Genomic DNA, 19,783 nt, shown 5'->3' with positions numbered 1-19,783 from the left:
GAAAGGTCATAGAGGCAAAGGAAATGCAATTTATGCAGCTTCTTAGAATTAATTACCTAAGGCAGTTTGTAATGGAAGGTACTAGGGATTGAGAGTACTGGACCTTGTGATTACATCTGAGAATTTGTGTATAACTAAGATAGATATATTGCGCCAATCGATGAGAGTGATTATTCAGTTTTTGACTTGGGAGGTGGCTAACCATGTGCAATTTTTAGCGAAGAAAGGGTTTCATGTGAAATTGCAAAGCTGGGAACTATGATAAACAGAACATTGCTTGGAACAGTACCTTGGGAGGATATACTTAAGAGAAAAGATGTTAGTAGTGTATGGGAAGTGGTAAAGGGATGTTTGAAAGAACAAATAGTTGATTGCATACCAAGAATTAAGAGAATTGATAACTGAGAATTAAATGGATGACTTACAGCATTAAGCAGGAGTTAAAAAGAAAGAGAAGCATGTGTATGGGATTTAAAGTTAGAGGTGACCAGCAAGCCCATGAGTAGTATAAAGCACAAGTTGGAAGAGTGACTGGTATGGTAAGGAAGGCAAAATTGTAGTATGAGAAGAGATTAGCTAAACGAGCCAAGAGTAATCCAAAAGAGTTTTTTTAGCATGTGGCAAGTAAAAGAAAAAATGATTTTGAAGAATGCAGATGGCAGGGAGGTGACTGAAGCAGATGAACTAGTTGAATTACTGAGTGATCATTTTGCAAGAGTGTATCATCCAGGTGAAGATATTACAATATAGATATGACAAGGATTAATGTAAAAGTAACGACAAATGAAGTCGAGGTACATACATTGGATATTACAGAATCTGGATGTAAATATAGCTATGGGTTTGGATGGGATGTCAGTTCATGTATTATGAGAACATGCTAAGGAATTTGTAGCACCTTTTACTAGATTGTTTAACCTGGTTCTCAAGCTCGGGCAGAATCTCAAGGGAATGGAAGGAGGTGAAAATCGTTCCACTGCATAAAGGATTCCAAGTCTGAAGTAGCAAAATTAATGACCAATTAGCATTTCAGGAGTTGTGGTCAAAGTACTGGAGAAGTTGGTTAAAGACAAAATTCAGAAACAGATGGATGGAAATGGAATATTGTATGTGTGTCTGTGTGTGGGGGGGGGGGAGGCATGGATTTGTGATGGTAGGTCATGCTTCAGTAACTTACTTTTTATAATAAAGTGACAGCTGAGTTGGATAAAGGTAATGGCAACACGGTAATACTGCTGGACTTTGCAAAGGCATCTGACAAGATACCACATGGAATCCTGATACATAAAATTACATCAAATAGTGGTTGTTGGAGAGATATCAAGTAGTTTATACAGGAGCAGAGTAGTCCTGTATAAACTACTCTAAAAAACATGCAGCAAGTAAAACAATTCCAATATTAAGTTTTTTAAAATATCATTGTTTGATGGAATAGACCATGTTTTCTTCTAGAAGTCGGAATTTGACATCAGCAAACTGGAATGAATATTAGCACAGAAAATGCATCAGTTGCCACTAATCCAAATGTATTGGTGGCAATTGAAGGCTCATATTTCACACCTAATAATTGTTTGCCAAAATTCATGGTGCTTGCATTTAAATATACAGTATAAGGAGAACTAAATCTGGGTCAGTTTTACAAAAAGCAACTAGGTTTTGAAATATTTTATGTTATTGTTGATTAGGTGCCATTAGTTGTGACATATAAAGAGATTATACGAATTAAGATACTTGGTTACTGGCACCTTCGTAACTATGCACCTTCTTTTAGTGTGACAATTTCCATACCATAGCATTCCTACCTCTGCATATCAATATATCTCTTAGCCTTGATGGAAAAATTTTTCTATTACAACATTCGAAGTTTCTCATGATATTACATGTGATATAACACAAGTTAGCGAAATAAGTCAGTAAGGTAAGGATGAACATTAATTTGTTTGCCAAGTGACTTCTGTTTGTAGTTACTTGGCTGAACAGGTATAAACATGCCTTACTTATTAATAACATTACTCTTAAACTAGCACTTTTGTAAAAAGAAATCGGAAAAGAACACTGCTTAAGTCAACATGATGAATATGGGAGCAAAATTAATAACCAGTTTGAAGGAAGTTTGGTGCTTTTATAAAAGTGGAATGCTCAAACAATAAAAAACATACATCATTCTTTATACCGAGATCTTGGGGAGAGAGAGAGAGATAGAGAGAACCCCAATTGATTGCTTGATATGATAGCAGAAAAGAAAACATCACAGAAATAAAGTGACAAGATGTCGAGTAGCTCTAACAAAAAACTTGAACAATACTTCTGCAATCCATTGACTGTAATTTATCATTTTAGTTACCTTTAAAAAAAAATTTTTTTTTTGGTTGGGGGGGGGGGGGGGGTGAGATGGTGCTGTACTTCTCCATAAAGGGGCCTCACAGCCATTATATCATTATACGCAATAAAAAAAAACCTTTAAAATCGCCAATCTTTTACTATTTTGTCATCTTATTCTTTAAGAATCTGGCAGAAGAGTTCGGGGAAATTTTCATTGCAGAGTGACACTGTTATCTTCTTACTGTATGTTTTTTAATTATTGGCATTTTGCAATTGCATTGCATTTTAAAATTTGAAATGCATTTTTTTTTTTTTTTTTTTTTTTTTTTAAGTAAATGAAAATAGCTATCAGTTTAATGTTAGTAAGCGTAAAGTTATGCACTTTGGTGTGATTAGAGTTCCAGCAACATATTATATTAGTGGAGTTATGCTACAAGAAACTAAAGAGGCAAGGGATCTTGATGTATTGGTGGATAGGAATTTAAAGTTCAAAGGTCACATAGCCAAAGTTACAAATACAACTCAGAGGATAATTGCAAGGTTAAAGCGAACCTTGACATGTAAGGATAAGGAAGTCATTTTGCCTCTTTATAAGGCTTTGATAAGACCACATCTGGATTATTGTGTGCAGATTTGGTCTCCTGGGTTCCAAGAGGATAAAGAAGCTGTAGAAAGAGTTACAAAGATTATATCCAGATTATGGGATTTAAATTATGAAGACAGATTGTGAGTATGTGGATTGCAGACTCTGGTTAACAGAAGAAAGAGGGGTGATATGATAGAGATCTATAAACTTTTGAATGCGTGTTATAGGATATCAACTGATGAAATTTTTCGTTATATGGAAGGTGGAAAGTCGATGAGTCCTTGAATCCATGGAGGTCTCAGATATTAATAATAACAGATGACATCTGATCAGATAGGTTCTAGATTCCACATTGATTTGGAACATCTGATGAATAAGACAAGTAGAAAAATCCAGTATTGACAAAAGTTGAAGATATCTTCTAACCTGCCTTTTATAAAAAAACATATTGCAACCTCTGGGTTTTCTATCTTAGTATGCCAAAGAAAATTTCATAATAACTTAAGGCCAATGAAAGCTTCTTGAATGATATCATGTAAATATTTCAATCATTAACAAATTATTAATCAATGATTACAAATCATTCTACCAACTCACATCAATTAAAATATTGCATTAAAATCAAAGTAGTATTTGAAGTATTGGGGGGGGGGGGGAGATAGAGAATAGCTGTGCATAAGCTTGGACAATGAAAACCTAAAATATACCATAACAGGAGATGGCACACCACAGGTCACAAATGGAATCTTGTCTTTATATTACAGCAGTTTGTGAACTGAAGACTAACATTGCTTCTAAGACATAGACAGCTGTTTATTCGCACATAAAACTTTTGTTTCGACTTTAATCAAATCTTTTGATTTCATATCTTGATAGAACAAACCTTTAGAGTCTCAGTTAAGTCAGAGTTTGCCAGAACCAAACCTCAGACTCCTCGGTTTTCTGAAAAAAAGACTGATTCAAATAGCAAGGCATGTGGTGAAGTTGTTTGCAAGGATAGAAAAAAAAATATCTCAACTTCATAATGGACTCAAAAAAAGATAAAATAGGCCTGGAAAAGAAGGAAGCATAACTAAGTTCCCATGGGGTTAAGCCAGCATGTGGCCTGAGAAAATCCAGAAAAAAAAAATTTAAGATAGCTATGTGGAAAAGTTGCTAATTGAGTCATTGGAAGATTTTGGTAAGAATAAAGATGGTGAATATCGTGAAGGTGGTAAAATGTCCTCAAGGCCATTGAAAAAAACGGAGAAATGGAGAAATATCATCAATTTTTATGTTACCTTTGGAATCAGAGATGACAAAGTTAACATAAAAATTGATGATGTTCTGCTATCTGGAGTAATTACTATGAAATGATGTTATACTGTTAATGAATTTGTTAAGTGCGTGATGACAGAGCAGTGAAAGAAAATATGAAAGAGGAATGCAATCTCATTAACATCTGAAGTAGAAAAGATGGAAGTATAACAGTTTAACAAAGGATATATTGCAGAATTTAGAAGACTGGTTAAAAGGTTGAATTCCAAACCTGAAGAAGAGTTCTCATATTACCAAATTACAACAAAAAAACAGGAAAATAAAACCAAATGCGAGTATTCCCATACACGGTACTAATGTACTATAGGTTGATCAACCAACCTCTCATGAATCGGCTCAACATTATAAAAAAAAAAAATAAATAAATAAATAAATAAAGGAATTATCCTACTGAGTGTTTTCAGGTAAGATTTAAGCAAGCATAGTCAGGAAGAGTCTAAGAAAAAAATGATGGAAGTGAAACTTGGAGAAAATCAAGCTAGGTTCAGGCCAAATAGAGGTTGTCATCAGGATCAGATTTTCACTTTAAGACTGTGTAACGATATTTGTAGATCTGGAAAAGCTGTTCAAACTGCTAAAGTTATATGTGGTAAATTAGACACGGTACATAACAATATATCATATAATATATCAATTCAGGTGTAAAGCATGTAAACACTATCTCCACTTGTTATTCATCTAATATGGATCACATTATGAATGGTATTAAATCTGACACCACAATGGAGATGTTAAAACCTCAGCTCCTTATTTTATAGAGATAATCTTATCCTCTTAAATAAATTTACAACAAGCTTTCAGGATGCCTTAACATGTTAACTGCTATCAGGTCATCCCAAAAGTGATGTTGTATTTTTATACTGTACTTGTTCAAAAATGTTTCAGCTTTTCTAAACATGAATTTTTAAAACTTTATAAGTACTGCTAAGCTGAGGAGGCCTCATTCTAAGGAATTCCACCTTGCAAGAACATCATACATCAGTTATTGTTTAAATAACCCTTTATTACTATGGAGGTCGCTGAAGAGCACAAACAGGCACATCATGCTTTATGAGTTCAAAAAAGGCAACAATGTTGCTGACGCTGTAAAAAATGTGCAAAAGATATATGGTGATAATGTTTTGAATGTGCAAAAATTGCCAGCATTCAAAACTTCCAAAAATTCTGGCAAAGTGACTTTAGCTTGAAAGACTCCCTCACTCTGGGTGCCCTGTCTTTCTCAATAACGATATGCTGGAAATGGATATTGCAAGAAATGGCAATGCAACTATTTGAAGATTTAGCAAAAGATCTTAATTCATCATCCTCAACCATATGTCGTTGTTTTCAAGAACTTGGAATAGTGTCTAAACTCAGCAATTGGGTTACTCAAAAACTGACAAACAACAATCAAAGAGAGCACGCCAACATCTGCATTGTTTTTCATTCTTGAGAGGTTCAATCTGTTTTTGAGTCGTGTAGTCACCAGTGGTGAAAAGTATCCACTTCAAGAATGTTAAGTGCAGAAAGCAGTGGGTTCATTTAGGGGGAGCAGGCTAAACCACAGTCAAAACAAGACCTTCACCCTGAGGTTTTGTTAAACGTTTGGTGAGATATGGCTGGTATTATACACTTTGAACTCTTGCCACAAAACCAAACAATTACAGCTGAAGTATACTGTGAACAATTCGATCGACTGAATGAAAATCAGAAAGAAAAGAGGTGTTCTCTGGTCAAATCAAAAGGGTGTTGTTTTTCACCATGATAATGCAAGCCCTCCAATGCAAGAATCACCTGTACCAAGAGTGGGGAACTCGGCTAACAAAAGCTTCCACATCCTCCTGATGTTGCACCTTCAGATTACCACTTATTTCGAGGTTTGCAGAATTTCATTAATGAAAAACAATACAATACGTTAGCGGAACTGAAATTGAGTCTATGCAACTTCTTTGCTTCCGATTTTATTTAAATGGCATTATGAAGCCTTCTTAGTCCGCGCGGTTAGCCTAGTGGCTTTGCGCTTCGCAACCATATGCCTGGGGAAGAAGTGTCCTAGGTTCGATTCCCGTCGGAGACGTGAGGAGCTGAAGGATCTTCCTCCGCCATAGCCAAGTTAGCCGGTCTTGGGCACGGGCAGTAGGGTTTTTTCCACCATCTGGTGTTTTTCATCCCGCAAGCAGGCAAACCGGCCCCGTGAACACACAGGGATACAGCCAAGAATACCTTGAGGCATAGGAGTGACCATTCTATCCTCGTATTTCGGTTACGAAATCCAAGCATGCTTGGAAGGTTGTGGGCCTTAAAAAGGCCTGTTAAAGCCATTGGGATAGATTATGAAGCCTTCACAACATTGGAAGAACGTTACTGATTCAAATGGAGAATATATACTTGATTAAATTAACAAGTGATTTATCTTTTATATCCTTTCAAAACTTAATGCTAAAAAGACATTACTTTTGGGATGACCAGATATTGAACTAATGTGTAAACTTACTGCCAGTGCTAGGTTGTCTCTCTTCAAAAATTGCTGGTGCATTTTGCACTTTGTCACTGTAACTACTAACTTTTCTTTAATAAAAAAAAAAAGTTTTCACAGAGCTTGCATGATTATAGTAGTGGTTGAAAGTTTCTAGTGATGTGGTTATGATTAGGGCACCAATGTTGCACTAATCATCACCACACAGCTACCATTGATATCAACTTGCTACCACTGGCAGAATGTTCTTAGTATTTTCTTTTCAAAAATATACAAGTCCTGTTATTTTTATCACTCTGGCACTATAGCTATAAACTCTTTGGTAAAGGACCCACAATCAAATTCTCATAGTTGACATACGGATAAATTTTATATATGCCATCTATGATATTTCTCATAGATGACATATAAATTTATCTTGTGTATTGATTGCATAAGAAAAATTAGTTTAACTCCATAAAAAAAAGATTTATAGTAATTGCATGTCGATGTTGGTGTGACCTTCATGCCCTTGCTTCAAACGAGTTGGATGTTTCCTTCTTCTATGGATCTAGAAACTTTGAAACAGCAATATATAAGCATATAATCACTCAAAAAAACATGCAAGTATAACTTCGATGTTGCAATTTTACAAATCCATCATGTTACTTGTATATTTTTGAAGAGAAAATACTAAGAACATTCTGCCAGTGGTAGCAAGTTGATATCAATGATAGCTGTGTGGTGTAAAGAGTATTTATTCATTCATTTCAGTTTCATTTAATTACTCTATATGCCAAGATTCTCATTTCCCCATTTGAAATACTTGAATTGGCTATAAATTATTTAAGAAATGTAGTCCATGACAATGTTCAGTACAACAAATACGAGGTAACTCATCATCAGCTTCCTAATATAGGTGGCCAGTTATGAGTTATCTTGCAGTTAGTAGGTTAACTACTGCTGATAGGATGCTCAAAGAGACCACAGAAACAGTGAATTTCTTTTACCATAACTGGAAATTGAATAATGGTAACAAATCTTTCCTGAGTATTTCTTGGGAATTCATTAACACTAAGAAGGAATTCCTAAGTATTTAAAACATCATCATCTGCTGATCATTTTTCTGTTTATTTCTACCTTACACCTGATTGCTTGCTTACTAATCACGAGTGTTCTGGGTTTTTTTTTCCCACCCTATATTTCCATATTAAGATTTTGGTAAATCAGTTGGAAATGAAATACTTCTCTTTGTAAATTAATTATCTTCTGTGTCTGCTACCATTATTACATAACCTGCATAGCAGATCAGATTTACTTTTTATCTTTTATTTTTTCTGTTATTATTTCATCCATTAAAAATATTAAATAGCAGAGAAGTTAATGAATTGCCCTGTCTAATTCCTTTCTTCATTTCAATTTCTTTTGTTTCGTTACTGCAGTACCTTATTAAAAAAAAAAAAAAATTTCTGTATAAATATCTCTGATAACCTTTACTATCTGTGTTTTTATTTACCCAATTATATTTAAAATATCTCATAATTTTATACCATAAAATGATTTATGTAGATCTATAAAATGCATAAAAATCAGTGTTGCATTCCATTGATTTTTCTATTAGTTGTTTCACTACAAATATTGCATCTGTGCAGGATTTTCCAGATCTAAAACCTTACTGTTCATTATTTAATATTAGAGCGTCATTTATAATTTCTTGGATAAGCTTTAAATATGCTTACACAAAGGACAACAGCATGCTTTCAATTAACACCAAAAAATGTACATATATCATCATCATCAAATTCCTGCCATGTACCCTCAAGGGGTGTACAGGATATGACAGTACTACATGAAAAATTTACACCATTACTAACTTCCTATCTACAATTTGTCTCCAAATCAGTCTGTTGCTTGTCAAGACTCCAACATTATCAGATCTTATATTTCTATCGTCTAAGGCACTTTGTACCGTATTAATCCACCTATATCTTGGTCTTCCTCTGGGTCGTTTTCCTGCCAACCTGGCAGAGAACACTTGTTTTGCTAATCTTTCCTCTCCCATTCTATTTAAGTGACCATACCACTTGAGATTAGCTCTGCTAATGCATTCCTGGATGCTGACAATGTCAAGTTCTTTCCTAATATCCTCATTTTTAATATGATATTGCCGTTGATGCCATCTGTTCACGCCTCTAATCTTTCTCAGGACTCTCATATCTGCAGTCTCTAGTCTTTGGTCAAGTGTTTTACTTCTGACCCAGCTCTCAGATCCATAAGTTAAAACTGGTTTGAACACTATCTTGTATACGGCTAATTTAGTGTTCCGACTAATTTCTCTTATTCCATATGAATTTATTCAATTGACTTCCCACCATACCAGCTTTGCTGATTCTGTTGTCTATTTCTATATTTAATTTACCATCTTCAGTAAAAATCGTACCTAAGTAGCTGAAATGTTTTACTTGTTCCACAGGTTCTCCATTCACAACACAGTTGACATTTTCAATGATTCTGCCTATTTTCATTGTCTTTGGCTTTTTACTGCTGACCTTCATACCATATCTATTACAACAGTTATTCAATTTAGTCAGAGAATCTTGCAGACTTATAGCGGATTTATTTAGAAGTATAACATCATCCACATAAAGCAAAGAGCTGACATTAACATCTCCAATTTTGATATCAGGTTTAATACCACTTTCCTTCATAATGTGATCCATATAGATAATGAATAACAGAGGGGATAATGTACATCCTCGTCTCACACCAGATTTAACATTAAACCATCTTCCTGTACTTCCTTCAATTCTAACTGCTGACTCACAACTCAAATAAAGACTAAGTATTGCTTGATATAATGCCCCATTGACACCCTGCAGTGTATTGAATAGCTTCTCTCTTGGCACCTTGTCATATGCCTTTTCCAAATCGACAAAACTTAAATACAGATCTTTGTTATATTTCCATGCTTTCTCGACTATTTGTCGTAAAGTGAAGATCTGATCCTGACAGCCTCTATTTGGCCTGAATCCAGCTTGTTCTTCACCAAGCTTTTCTTCCACAATTCTTCTCAACCGTTTCTCAAGAATACTTGCATAGATCTTGCCAGGAACTCAGAAGGGAAATACCTCTGTAATTCTCACATTCAGTTTTATTTCCCTTTTTATATATGGGTACTATGAGAGCTCTACTCCAATCATCGGGAATTCGTCCCTCTGTCCAGGCTTTCTGAACTATGCAGTGCAGCCACTGTAAGACACATATACCACCATATTTCAGCATTTCTGGTGGAATATCATCTACTCCTGCTGCCTTTCCACATTTCAAGCCTTTGATGGCTTTTTCTACTTCAAGTATGCATATGTATTCCTGACTGCATGCCTGGTCAGTGCTTTTTTTTATCACTGTGCTGTCATCACTGCTTGTTTCATTTAGCAGTTTTTCAAAGTAATTACTCCATACTTCAAGGATATCTTTTTCTCCTGTTTTCATGTCACCTTTATCATCTCTAACTCCTTTTACAGCATTCTTTCCTCCATTCCTAAGCTTCTTCAACAACCTCCAGAATATTTTGCCACCTTCGTGATATTTATTTTCTATATTCTTGCCAAAGTCCTCCCGTGACTTTTGTTTAGCTAGTTTTACACACTGTTTAGCTTTCTTACATTTGTCTCTGTATTCTGTAAGAGTAAAAGCTGACTTATTTGCCAGGAACTTTTGATATGCTTTCTTCTTTTCCTTCACTGCCTCTTTAACTTCAGGTGTCCACCAAGGAGTTCTGATTTTTTTATCCTTGCACACAACCTCACCATATGCCTCTCTGGCAGAATCAATCAATGTTTTCTTCAGAGTTTGCCACTGAATCTCCAAGGTTTGATTCCTGTTCTCAAACTCTTTCATTTTCTTTTCAATAATCTTTGTGTATTTTAGTCTACAGTTCACATCTGAGAGCTGCTCAACTTTTATTCGCTTTAAAACTTTCTTACATGTTATTCTTTTCAGTATGAAATTCAATTTTATCCTGCTCAAGACTAAATAGTGATCACTTCCAATTTCAAATCGTCTGTACACTCTGGTGTCCTGCACCAGGGAGAAAACATCACTATCAACAATAACATAGTCAATGAGACTTTTCTTATTCCTAGCCTCTTCTCTCCATGTGAATTTGTGCACATTTTTATGTTGGAACATTGTGTTAGTAATAACCAGTCCATGTCCTGAGCAGAAATCCAACAGATATTTGTCATTATTATTAACTTTGCTCTTTTCTCCAAATTTTCCCAAAATATTTTTGTATGTCTCACAATCATTTCCTACTCTGCTATTTAGATCCCCAACAAGGACCAACTTTTCCTTTTTCATTGTGTCAGTTGCTTTTTCTAAAGCATCAAAAAATTCTTCCACTTCTACCTTAGTAGAACCTTCTGTGGGACTATAGGCACAAATAAGTCTCATTGTCCAGTTCCCCATTCTCGTATTTGCCCACATTACTCTACTTGAGACTGCCTGCCATTCAAGAAGATTAGCCTCGTATTTTGTGTTGAATACTATGGCTACTCCTTCTTTTCCTTGATTGTCATTGCCTGAATATAACATTTTGTATTTATTGCTCAGAAAAATCTCACCAGTTTTGGTCTTTTTTGTTTCAGTCACCCCTATTATGTCGATCTGATACTTATCTAATTCCTCAGCTAGCTCCATTTCTTTGCCATTCAGGCTTCTTACGTTGATAGTACCGATCTTTAACTCTGGTGATGTTGAGTTTGGGTTTGTTTTCAGATTTGTTCCAGCAGATGACTTTTCGCTGTTCGCCCTGGTTCCCTGGCGAAAACAACGGGGGCCTTGTTTAACCGGGCGACGCCCCAGCCGGCATGAAATTTTGTCATGTTGTTCCATCATTTTTTATTTTGGTTTAACCAATAAGAATACAATTTGGTTGGCTAAATCCCAAATTGCCAGCCCATCCTCGTTCGTTCAGTATCAAAGTAGATACCCAACAGGGTGCACAACGAGAAGGTGAGGATTGGACATTAGGTCAGAAGCCCTGGTCGGTTCTCTGCATTCCTTTAAAGGCTATGTGGAGGTCTCCTCTCAGTTATACAGCTTTGACCCTTAAGCACCCCTTGTACATTAAGCACCCTATTGTACATATATATATGAAACAAATTCTCACCTGCCCATGAGTATCACCTAGATTTTGTCCACTGTGAAATACAATAGCAAGGCCAAAGTCAGCAATGCATGCAGTCATGTTGCTTTTAATCAGGACATTTTTGCTTTTGAAGTCTCTATGAGCAACTGCAGGCTTGTAACTTTCTCCTCTACCTGGAGGGAGTTCTTCATGTAAATGCATAAGTCCTTTGGCAATAGAGTCAGCAATAGTTAAGACATCAATCCAACTTATAACATTTGCCTAGAAAGAAAGAAAGCAAAAATCCATAGTGAATAAAGAATTGATAACAAATATTACAAATATAAAAGCAACACAACATTTTTAAACAGAAATTTTACCGATACTATTATTCAAATAAACTAATATGTGAAATAAGTAGTGAACTTCAAACTATTTTAAAGGTAACTTACATCTATGCAAATTACTAATTAATAAATATAAATAATGTTTATATTCTATGCAATAAAATTATGTTCTTATTAGTCATTAACAAATAAAAAAAATACAAAGAATACCTATCAGTTTCACCATAAGAGATTAGGAGCTACTAGTCAAGAGAAGAGTAGCTTCTTAAGGGTAAATAAATATAAAGATGACAAGAGAAGTACAAATTATCATTAAAAACTAAGAGAAACTATTATAATATTAACAATCAAATCACAAGGAGTGAAGTGTAGCATGCATCATCTGCTACAGACAATTTCCAGGCATCGTGTAGGATAAGTCCTTGATTTTTGTAGAGAGAATCATACAAATGATTGACAGTGGCAGATTCTTTAATCTGACAAGAAAAAGTTTTCTTCAAGATATGGCATAGAGGATTTGTCCTCATTTTTGTCCCATTTGGTATTATGATACGTACTGGAAGAGTGATAAGCTAGCCCTGATCCTGATGTTTTCCTCTCTGTTATAAGCCACACTGCTAAAATATTCCACCTTTCGTATTTCAAAACTTCTGCAAGTCTGACCTATGTAGAGAAGACTACGGCAACACAGAATTCTGTACATCCCTGAATGTTTGTAGAAGCGATTATTGTCCTTGGAGAAGAAAGATGGCTGTTTTGATGTTATGAATTTTAAAGCAGTTGGTAATTTTAATGGCTAGACAATCAATGTAAGTGACTGAAATAGAGTCCCTATAATGAATGTCACAACTTGGTAGTGGAGGAGGATAAAAACAGCATTTTTTGTAAGATTCTCTTGAAATACCCACTGAAGATGAACTAGTTGAGTAGAAGCCATAGTTCCTTTTTCTATTTTCATCATTTAAGACAGAAACTGCATGTTTTTTTGTGATAAAAAGGGAAGAGATGAGGAAATCAAGATATATCCAGAGTGGGCTTTCACAGTAAACATCTAATGAAAATCTGTTCTTAGACATTTTTGAGATCGTGACATCAAGAAATGATAACTTGCCTTCACTCTCCAATTCCAAGATGAAACAAATTTTTGGGTGGAATGAATTGAACAAAATTAAAAGGTTATTTAAGTCAGAAATGTCATAAAACAACAAAATTACACGATAACTACAGTAACAAACTTTAACGAGATTACAGATATTTCGTACTGAAAATAACAGTAGATCACCAATATGTAGAAACAACAAGCAAATCAAAGAACAGGAATAAACAACTGGTTTGCCAATTAGATGTGGTTGCTGCATGTTATAAATTAATATTCATAAATAATATTAAAACTATTTTTGATATTTACATAAAATGAGAAGCTCAAACTTTGGGATAGAGACAAACAATCATTCCTATTGAGGTTAGGCTGATGTAAAGTGACTTTCTTTGAAAAGGAGTTCATATTTAAAACCTATGAATAAGACAAGGGAGAAAGGATGGAGTTGGGAAGATGCCCTGGACCGGATAATCTGGAAAAGAAGATTAAAGATGGGAACGCCGACCCTGTTTAACACAGGATAAGGCATAGCGAAAGAAGAAGAAGAATAAGACAAGCTTTGTCCCACAGTTTAGTGCTTTGTCCTACTGTTTAGTGTCAATACTATGCTGCCAGACAAATTACATTCACAAAGGATCAGTTAGGCACCAGCAAAAGACAGAAGCAACAGTTTGCATCCTGTAGATGGTAACCAATGAAAAATTTTGTTCATAGGAAAATATGTCGGACTAAGGTGATATGAGGCACATCCAGAAAGTCTGTTCCGAATTTACTGCCAAATAAGATATTGGAGAGGGGAGGGGGGTTGCGCATGCATGGTAGCATAGAGTGACTCAGCTAGCTGTTGACCATTTTACTTTCATCGTGTTACTGTTTTTGTCTTCTATGAATAATTTATAATCAATGCTGTGAAAAAAAAAATCTTGCCAGTTGCGAGATTTGTGATATGTTTTTGCTAGTAGAAAACATTAATAGTGCTGAAAATTCAGGTGATTGATATAAGGTTTACAGTTCTAATGTAATGAGCAGCAGTAAGGTTAGGCAATAGTGTCATTTGTTTAAAAAAGGCCACAACAATGTTCACAATGAAGAGTGCAGTGGCCAGCCAAATGTAGTGACAGACAATTTGCTGGAAAGAGTGAACACAAAAATTCATGACAATCGCCATTGCACAATTATAGAACTTTCTTTTGAATTCCAGAAAGTTACATGCTCAGTCATTCATGAAATTGTGTGCCAGATGAGTCCCACAAATGCTGCCTGATGCACATAAACAGCAATGAGTAGAATCAGCTCAAAAATTTTCATAACTTGGAGAGATATGAAAAAATTTCATAATTATTAAAATCCATATATATTTAAAATATAAAATCAGTATATATAAAATTTATATCAATATATATAAAAAAATTATGAAAAAATTTCATAACTTGGAGAGTTATGAAAATGAAGGACATGAACTTTTATTGTATTGTGACTGGTGACAAAACATGAATTTTGTACACAAATGTTGAGTCAAAACAACACTCAATGTGTTGGCACCATTCATCATCTCCAAAAGCAAAAAAATTCAAACAGGCACTGTTATATAAAAATAAAAAAAATAAAAAATAAATAAAAAAAATTGATGGCCACTGTGTTCTGGGACTGAAAAGGGATCTTGCTCACTGATTTGATTCAGTGAGGAACCACAATGAATGCTGATGTGTATTGTGAAATCCTGAAGAAACTCAGATGAGCAATTCAGAACAAACGATAAGGAATGCTGTCATCAGGGATTGTGCTTTTGCATGACAATGTACAAGTTCACACTACAGCTTGAAATGTCCAGCAAATTCAAAAGTTTGGGTGGGAACTTTTTGACCACCAACCCTACAGCCTCTGACCTTGTGCCTCTTGTCCCTGAACATGAAGCAGTGGCTCTTATCTCAGTGCTTTGAAAATGATGAGGAAATGAAGAACAGTGTGACTCAGTTGCTGAACTCACTAGAGGCAGACTTTTTGATGCAGGTACGAAGAAGCTGTGCCACGATAAGAAATGCCTGGAAGTCAATGACAATTATGTGGAAAAATAAAGTATATATGTAGGTATTTTAGCATATAATAAAACGTTTTTCATCTCCACTAGTCTTTATTAATTCTTTACTGGACTTTACTTTCTGCATGTGCCCTGTACATCTTCGAAATAGTACCAATAGGTACAATTTCTAAGTAACGAATAAATTTCTAAGTATATAATTTCTATCTTTGTGCCTATTGGTACAAAGATACTAGAAATATAAAGGATTGGAACCCTGTGGTCTGTTGAAGAATCCTTAAATGTTGGAACACAGAAGAACATAGTTTAACGATCAGATACATTATGTTTTCAGACAATAAAAGTGTCAATATATTTTCCCCATCAGATAGCAGATCTGGGGTTGACCAACTGAAAAAAACTCCCGCCCCCACCTAATGTTCTCCATAAGCAGATCTTCTTGGGGGGGGGGGGGGGGGGGATCTCATGATCAGGCCAAACAGTTGTTTATAGTGACCATCATTCCATTTGAAGAAATCAGATGGAAAGTGATGCTTGAAGAGATGTGAAACATCTGGTCTGAAGATGTCCTCAATAAGGCTCAAAACTATAATCAAGGGATGATTTTTATGGAACTTTCTACTGGTTTAAGAACTTTAAAGAGTTCTACTAAGTTTAAAATGTCATTCATAAATATACCAGATAATAAAGGTGGTAAAACTTATCAGTTTTGATGCGGTTCAGGGTATGGACACCTGCCATTACAAACACTATATTCTAACATCACATGGAGAGAAGACACAAAAAATAAGAACAATCGATGACTTATGTTATTGCTGACAGCGATACCTTCACATTTATTCAAGTACATAAGGGATTTAGCATAGGAATCATATGTAGTTTTAAGCAGGATAAAAATGAAATATCATACTGAAAAGTTTTTTTTTTTTCACTTCTCTCTATATGTCCACTGGCCATTCTACTTATTTCTCTGTAATTTCAATTATGTAGTCAATAGAAAAATGTCTACAGATATTTTAACTCCAACAATGCAAGAAGGTATGTACATTTCACTGATTTTTCTTTTTTGGTGCTAAATGAATGGTTGCTTTCCATCGGCGACTAATGTGAAATGTGGTGAGGAATAGCAGCTTTCCTAAGTTTCTGCTGATAGCAAAGCTATAAGCACTATTGCTGTATTCAATTTACCATAGAATACTGTTTAGATAAACAGGTTGAAATCTTATCAACACAACGATATTCACATATATCTTTTATTCTAATTTAAATAATGAAGCTTACAAATAAAATTTGTCTATAGACAAATTATGTAAATAAGTTTAAATGAATTCAAACATCTTTGCAGTATAATGTTACATAATGGTTTATGGTTAATTACCCTTGTACTGCAATTGTTTTTACTCTCATTTTTTACTTTAACAAAATTTTGATGCTTTATATGCAGTTGTTATAGGTGGTTCACAACATGTATTTACATTTCTGTTAAAGCAAAAGTCCAAATCAAATATTAGTGATGTCCATGAGTTAATATTATTTTATAATTTTTTATAGAAACAACTTAATACCAGATATGAAATTATAATATGACACAAAGGCATACCAGCTACCAATGCTACTGGAAACTCTTCTATGCATGAAGGGAGGGAAATAAGATCCAATTAAAGTGTTTATAGAACAGTGGGAGGAAATGATGATCCATGATGAGATGTCTGCTAAACCTTAGTGCAAGATATGACTAAAAGTTATGGTAGTTATCGCTAAATGCCAGTATTTTCTAGAAAGTTTCTATTCCTAAGGATGGGTTTAACATATCCTAAGGATATGTTAAACTGTGAATGAAATTATTATGTATATTTTGTCCTTCATTTACATTTAACATAACCTATCATATATTAAGCATGACTTGTTTAAAAATTATTTGTTAATCCCTTGCTTAAGAATTATTATTCATGTATTATTCCTGAATTTCATCATCTATTATTGATTAAATAATTTTAATGTATATTTTACTATTGGAAGGACCCAGTGATAAATATCATTTATCTTATTTACTTTATTCCTTCAATAATATTATGAGAAATTATATGTATATAATTTAATATACCTTATATATATACTGTAACATATATTTTATTATTGTTAATTGTAAATGAAATGAAAGAGAAAATTAAGTAACTGTAATATTTTATTTAATGTTTTTCATTACTCAATGTAAATGTATAGCCTTATGTAACGTTAACGTGAATGTTTACGCATTGTTCGTTGCCATGGAGAGAGAAATAAAATGGAACGCGCGTGGCTAGACCATGAGCTTCGATAACGAGGGGAGAAGAAAAATATGTGAGTAGGAATTAGAGTAAAAAAGAGAGAGTTTTTGAAGTGGAAAAAAGGAAGGATATAAGCAAGGGGGTGAAAGTAAATAAAAAGGACTGAAGGGCAGGATTTCAAGAGAGTAGTATTTAAAAGTGTGCTAAGACGAAGTGAAAACTTATAGATAGCTGAAAGTAAAGTCAGCAGTGGCATTAATAGGGATTCGGTGCCGTATTTGGATAATTAAAGAACTGGAAGGTTAATGAAGGATTCAGAATAGATCCAGTTAGCTTAGAATTACTACTTATTTCTATATTGCTTTTAGGAAGAATTGTACGGAGCTTAATTTGTTGTGAAGTAGTAAACAAGGATATCAATCTGCCCTATAGTTGCCATCGAGAATTGTGAAGCGCGACAAATAATAATCTAGTTATGACCTTGAAGAATTCTTTTTAAATGTGTTCCATAGGTGTAATAAATATAATTTGAAGATGTACTCACATTAAATCTGACGTGCTGAAGATTAATTCCGGTAAGGACAGTCATATTTTATTTGTTTCTGTGCATGAAGATTTGAGTGATAGTTCCATTTCGCTTATTCTAACATTTACTGTGGCATATCGCCGAAGTTAGAAGTTAAAAATAATTTGCCTTGAAATAATATCTGCCGTATTTAATGATTATGATAAGTGCCTGCCGAGAGTTAAGTATGGAGTATAACTGAGAGATATAGGCAAACTAATTAAATAAGAATTTCTGTTGTAATAATCTGAGTAAGGAATCTTGTAATTGAGAAAACTGTGAAACTTGTATGTGAAGATTTTGAAGACTGAATTAATATGAATGATTTGACCCGATGTACTAACTTAATTGTAATGTCTTATTTTAGAAGTGGAATTCATGTATTTATCATATAACCTTATATTAAATGTTTTGTTTTATTAATTTCAATACTGTGTTTGCCTGATTCTTTTTTATTGCACCGTTCATAAATAATTCGAATCTAGCGGGAGCCTCAAGTGAAAAATATTGAATTCGGCCTGAATGAGTAAGGAGACTGCTAATTTAATTGAAAATTGATTCTACTATTTTATATAGACTAATCTAAATATAGGGTGGCGCAGTATAAATATAAATTTCTCTATATTTGTATTAGTGATCAATTGGCAATTAATAGATTTTATTAATAAGAGTACGTTACAACAGGATGTCGGATTCGGAACTAGGATATACATTCCAACAAGATGTCTGCTAAACCTTAGTGCAAGATATGACTAAAAGTTATAGTAGTTATCACTAAATGCCAGTATTTTCTAGAAAGTTTCTATTCCTAAGGATGGGGAGGGCTCTTTTTCCGTAAATTCACTATACTGAACCTTACATTATAACAAACTGTTTCTCTCATCCCCATTCACCATATAAGTTTCTATTATGAATGAAATTTATTCAACTTACAACTACAATTAATACTGACTTTCCTTATAATAAATAAGACACTCAGAGTGATAACCTAAACAAGTATTTATTAATGCAGCCAACAATGAGTCAGTAGCAACAACTCTGCTAACTCAATCTGCAAATGCACCTGAAGCCAAAAAGCTCTTTTTTGCTATGTTATGCATTTTTTAAAAAAAAACTTTTTCGAGCTTTCCATTATGCTATGAACTTAAGAATTTTCAAATGTATTTTATGTGTTTTGCTTTTATATTAAGTGTTTGTTTTTAAAGTGTCTGCTTAGTACTGTTTGTAACCAACGTCATTACTAACAGAGTTGCCTGTACTTGGATTCTGCTATCTCCAAGTTGCACTTTCACAGCTTATATGTACTATAATACTGAATTTTTGGCATTAATCCAGCCTTGGTCACCTATGCAGAATTGGAGAAAATGTCAAATTATCTTTCACAATACATGGAATAGGTAATTGCATAACTCCTTTTTTTTTTTCTGAAGACTTGGTATCAAAAGTCGCCACAGGAGAGTTATCAGACAAGATGTGAATGAATTTTCAGTCTCATTCTAAATGCACTCAAAATATATTATTTTCTTTGCATAATTTATCTTTTTTTTTTTTACTTTTAAAACCTCATTCACTATCCTTTCCTTTGTTTCCATAATTTTTGAAGATGTATCATTCACTATCAATTTATCTGATCACAGACAGCTGCCAACAAATTTATTAAAGTAGCTTTACTTCCAG

At 34.2% G+C, this 19,783-nt stretch overlaps 1 protein-coding gene across 4 annotated transcripts in view; it reads right to left on the bottom strand.

Annotated features, from left to right (window-relative positions):
• Positions 1-19,783, bottom strand: part of LOC150098858 (activin receptor type-2A-like) — a 181,969-nt gene that overhangs the window by 32,707 nt on the left and 129,479 nt on the right. For all 4 annotated transcript variants that reach the window (XM_090404565.1, XM_090404562.1, XM_090404563.1 and 1 more), the window contains exon 6: positions 11,833-12,072. In XM_090404565.1, the coding sequence (XP_090260691.1) occupies positions 11,833-12,072 (240 nt within the window). The remainder of the gene's footprint in view (positions 1-11,832; positions 12,073-19,783) is intronic.

Source organism: Typopeltis vanoorti, chromosome 15 (assembly GCF_054136105.1).
Source record: "Typopeltis vanoorti isolate ZY-2024b chromosome 15, IOZ_Tvanoo_1.0, whole genome shotgun sequence".
Lineage (NCBI taxonomy): Eukaryota > Metazoa > Arthropoda > Arachnida > Uropygi > Thelyphonidae > Typopeltis > Typopeltis vanoorti.
The sequence above is the reverse complement of the archived record's forward strand: the minus strand, read 5'-3'. Positions and strand labels throughout refer to the sequence as shown.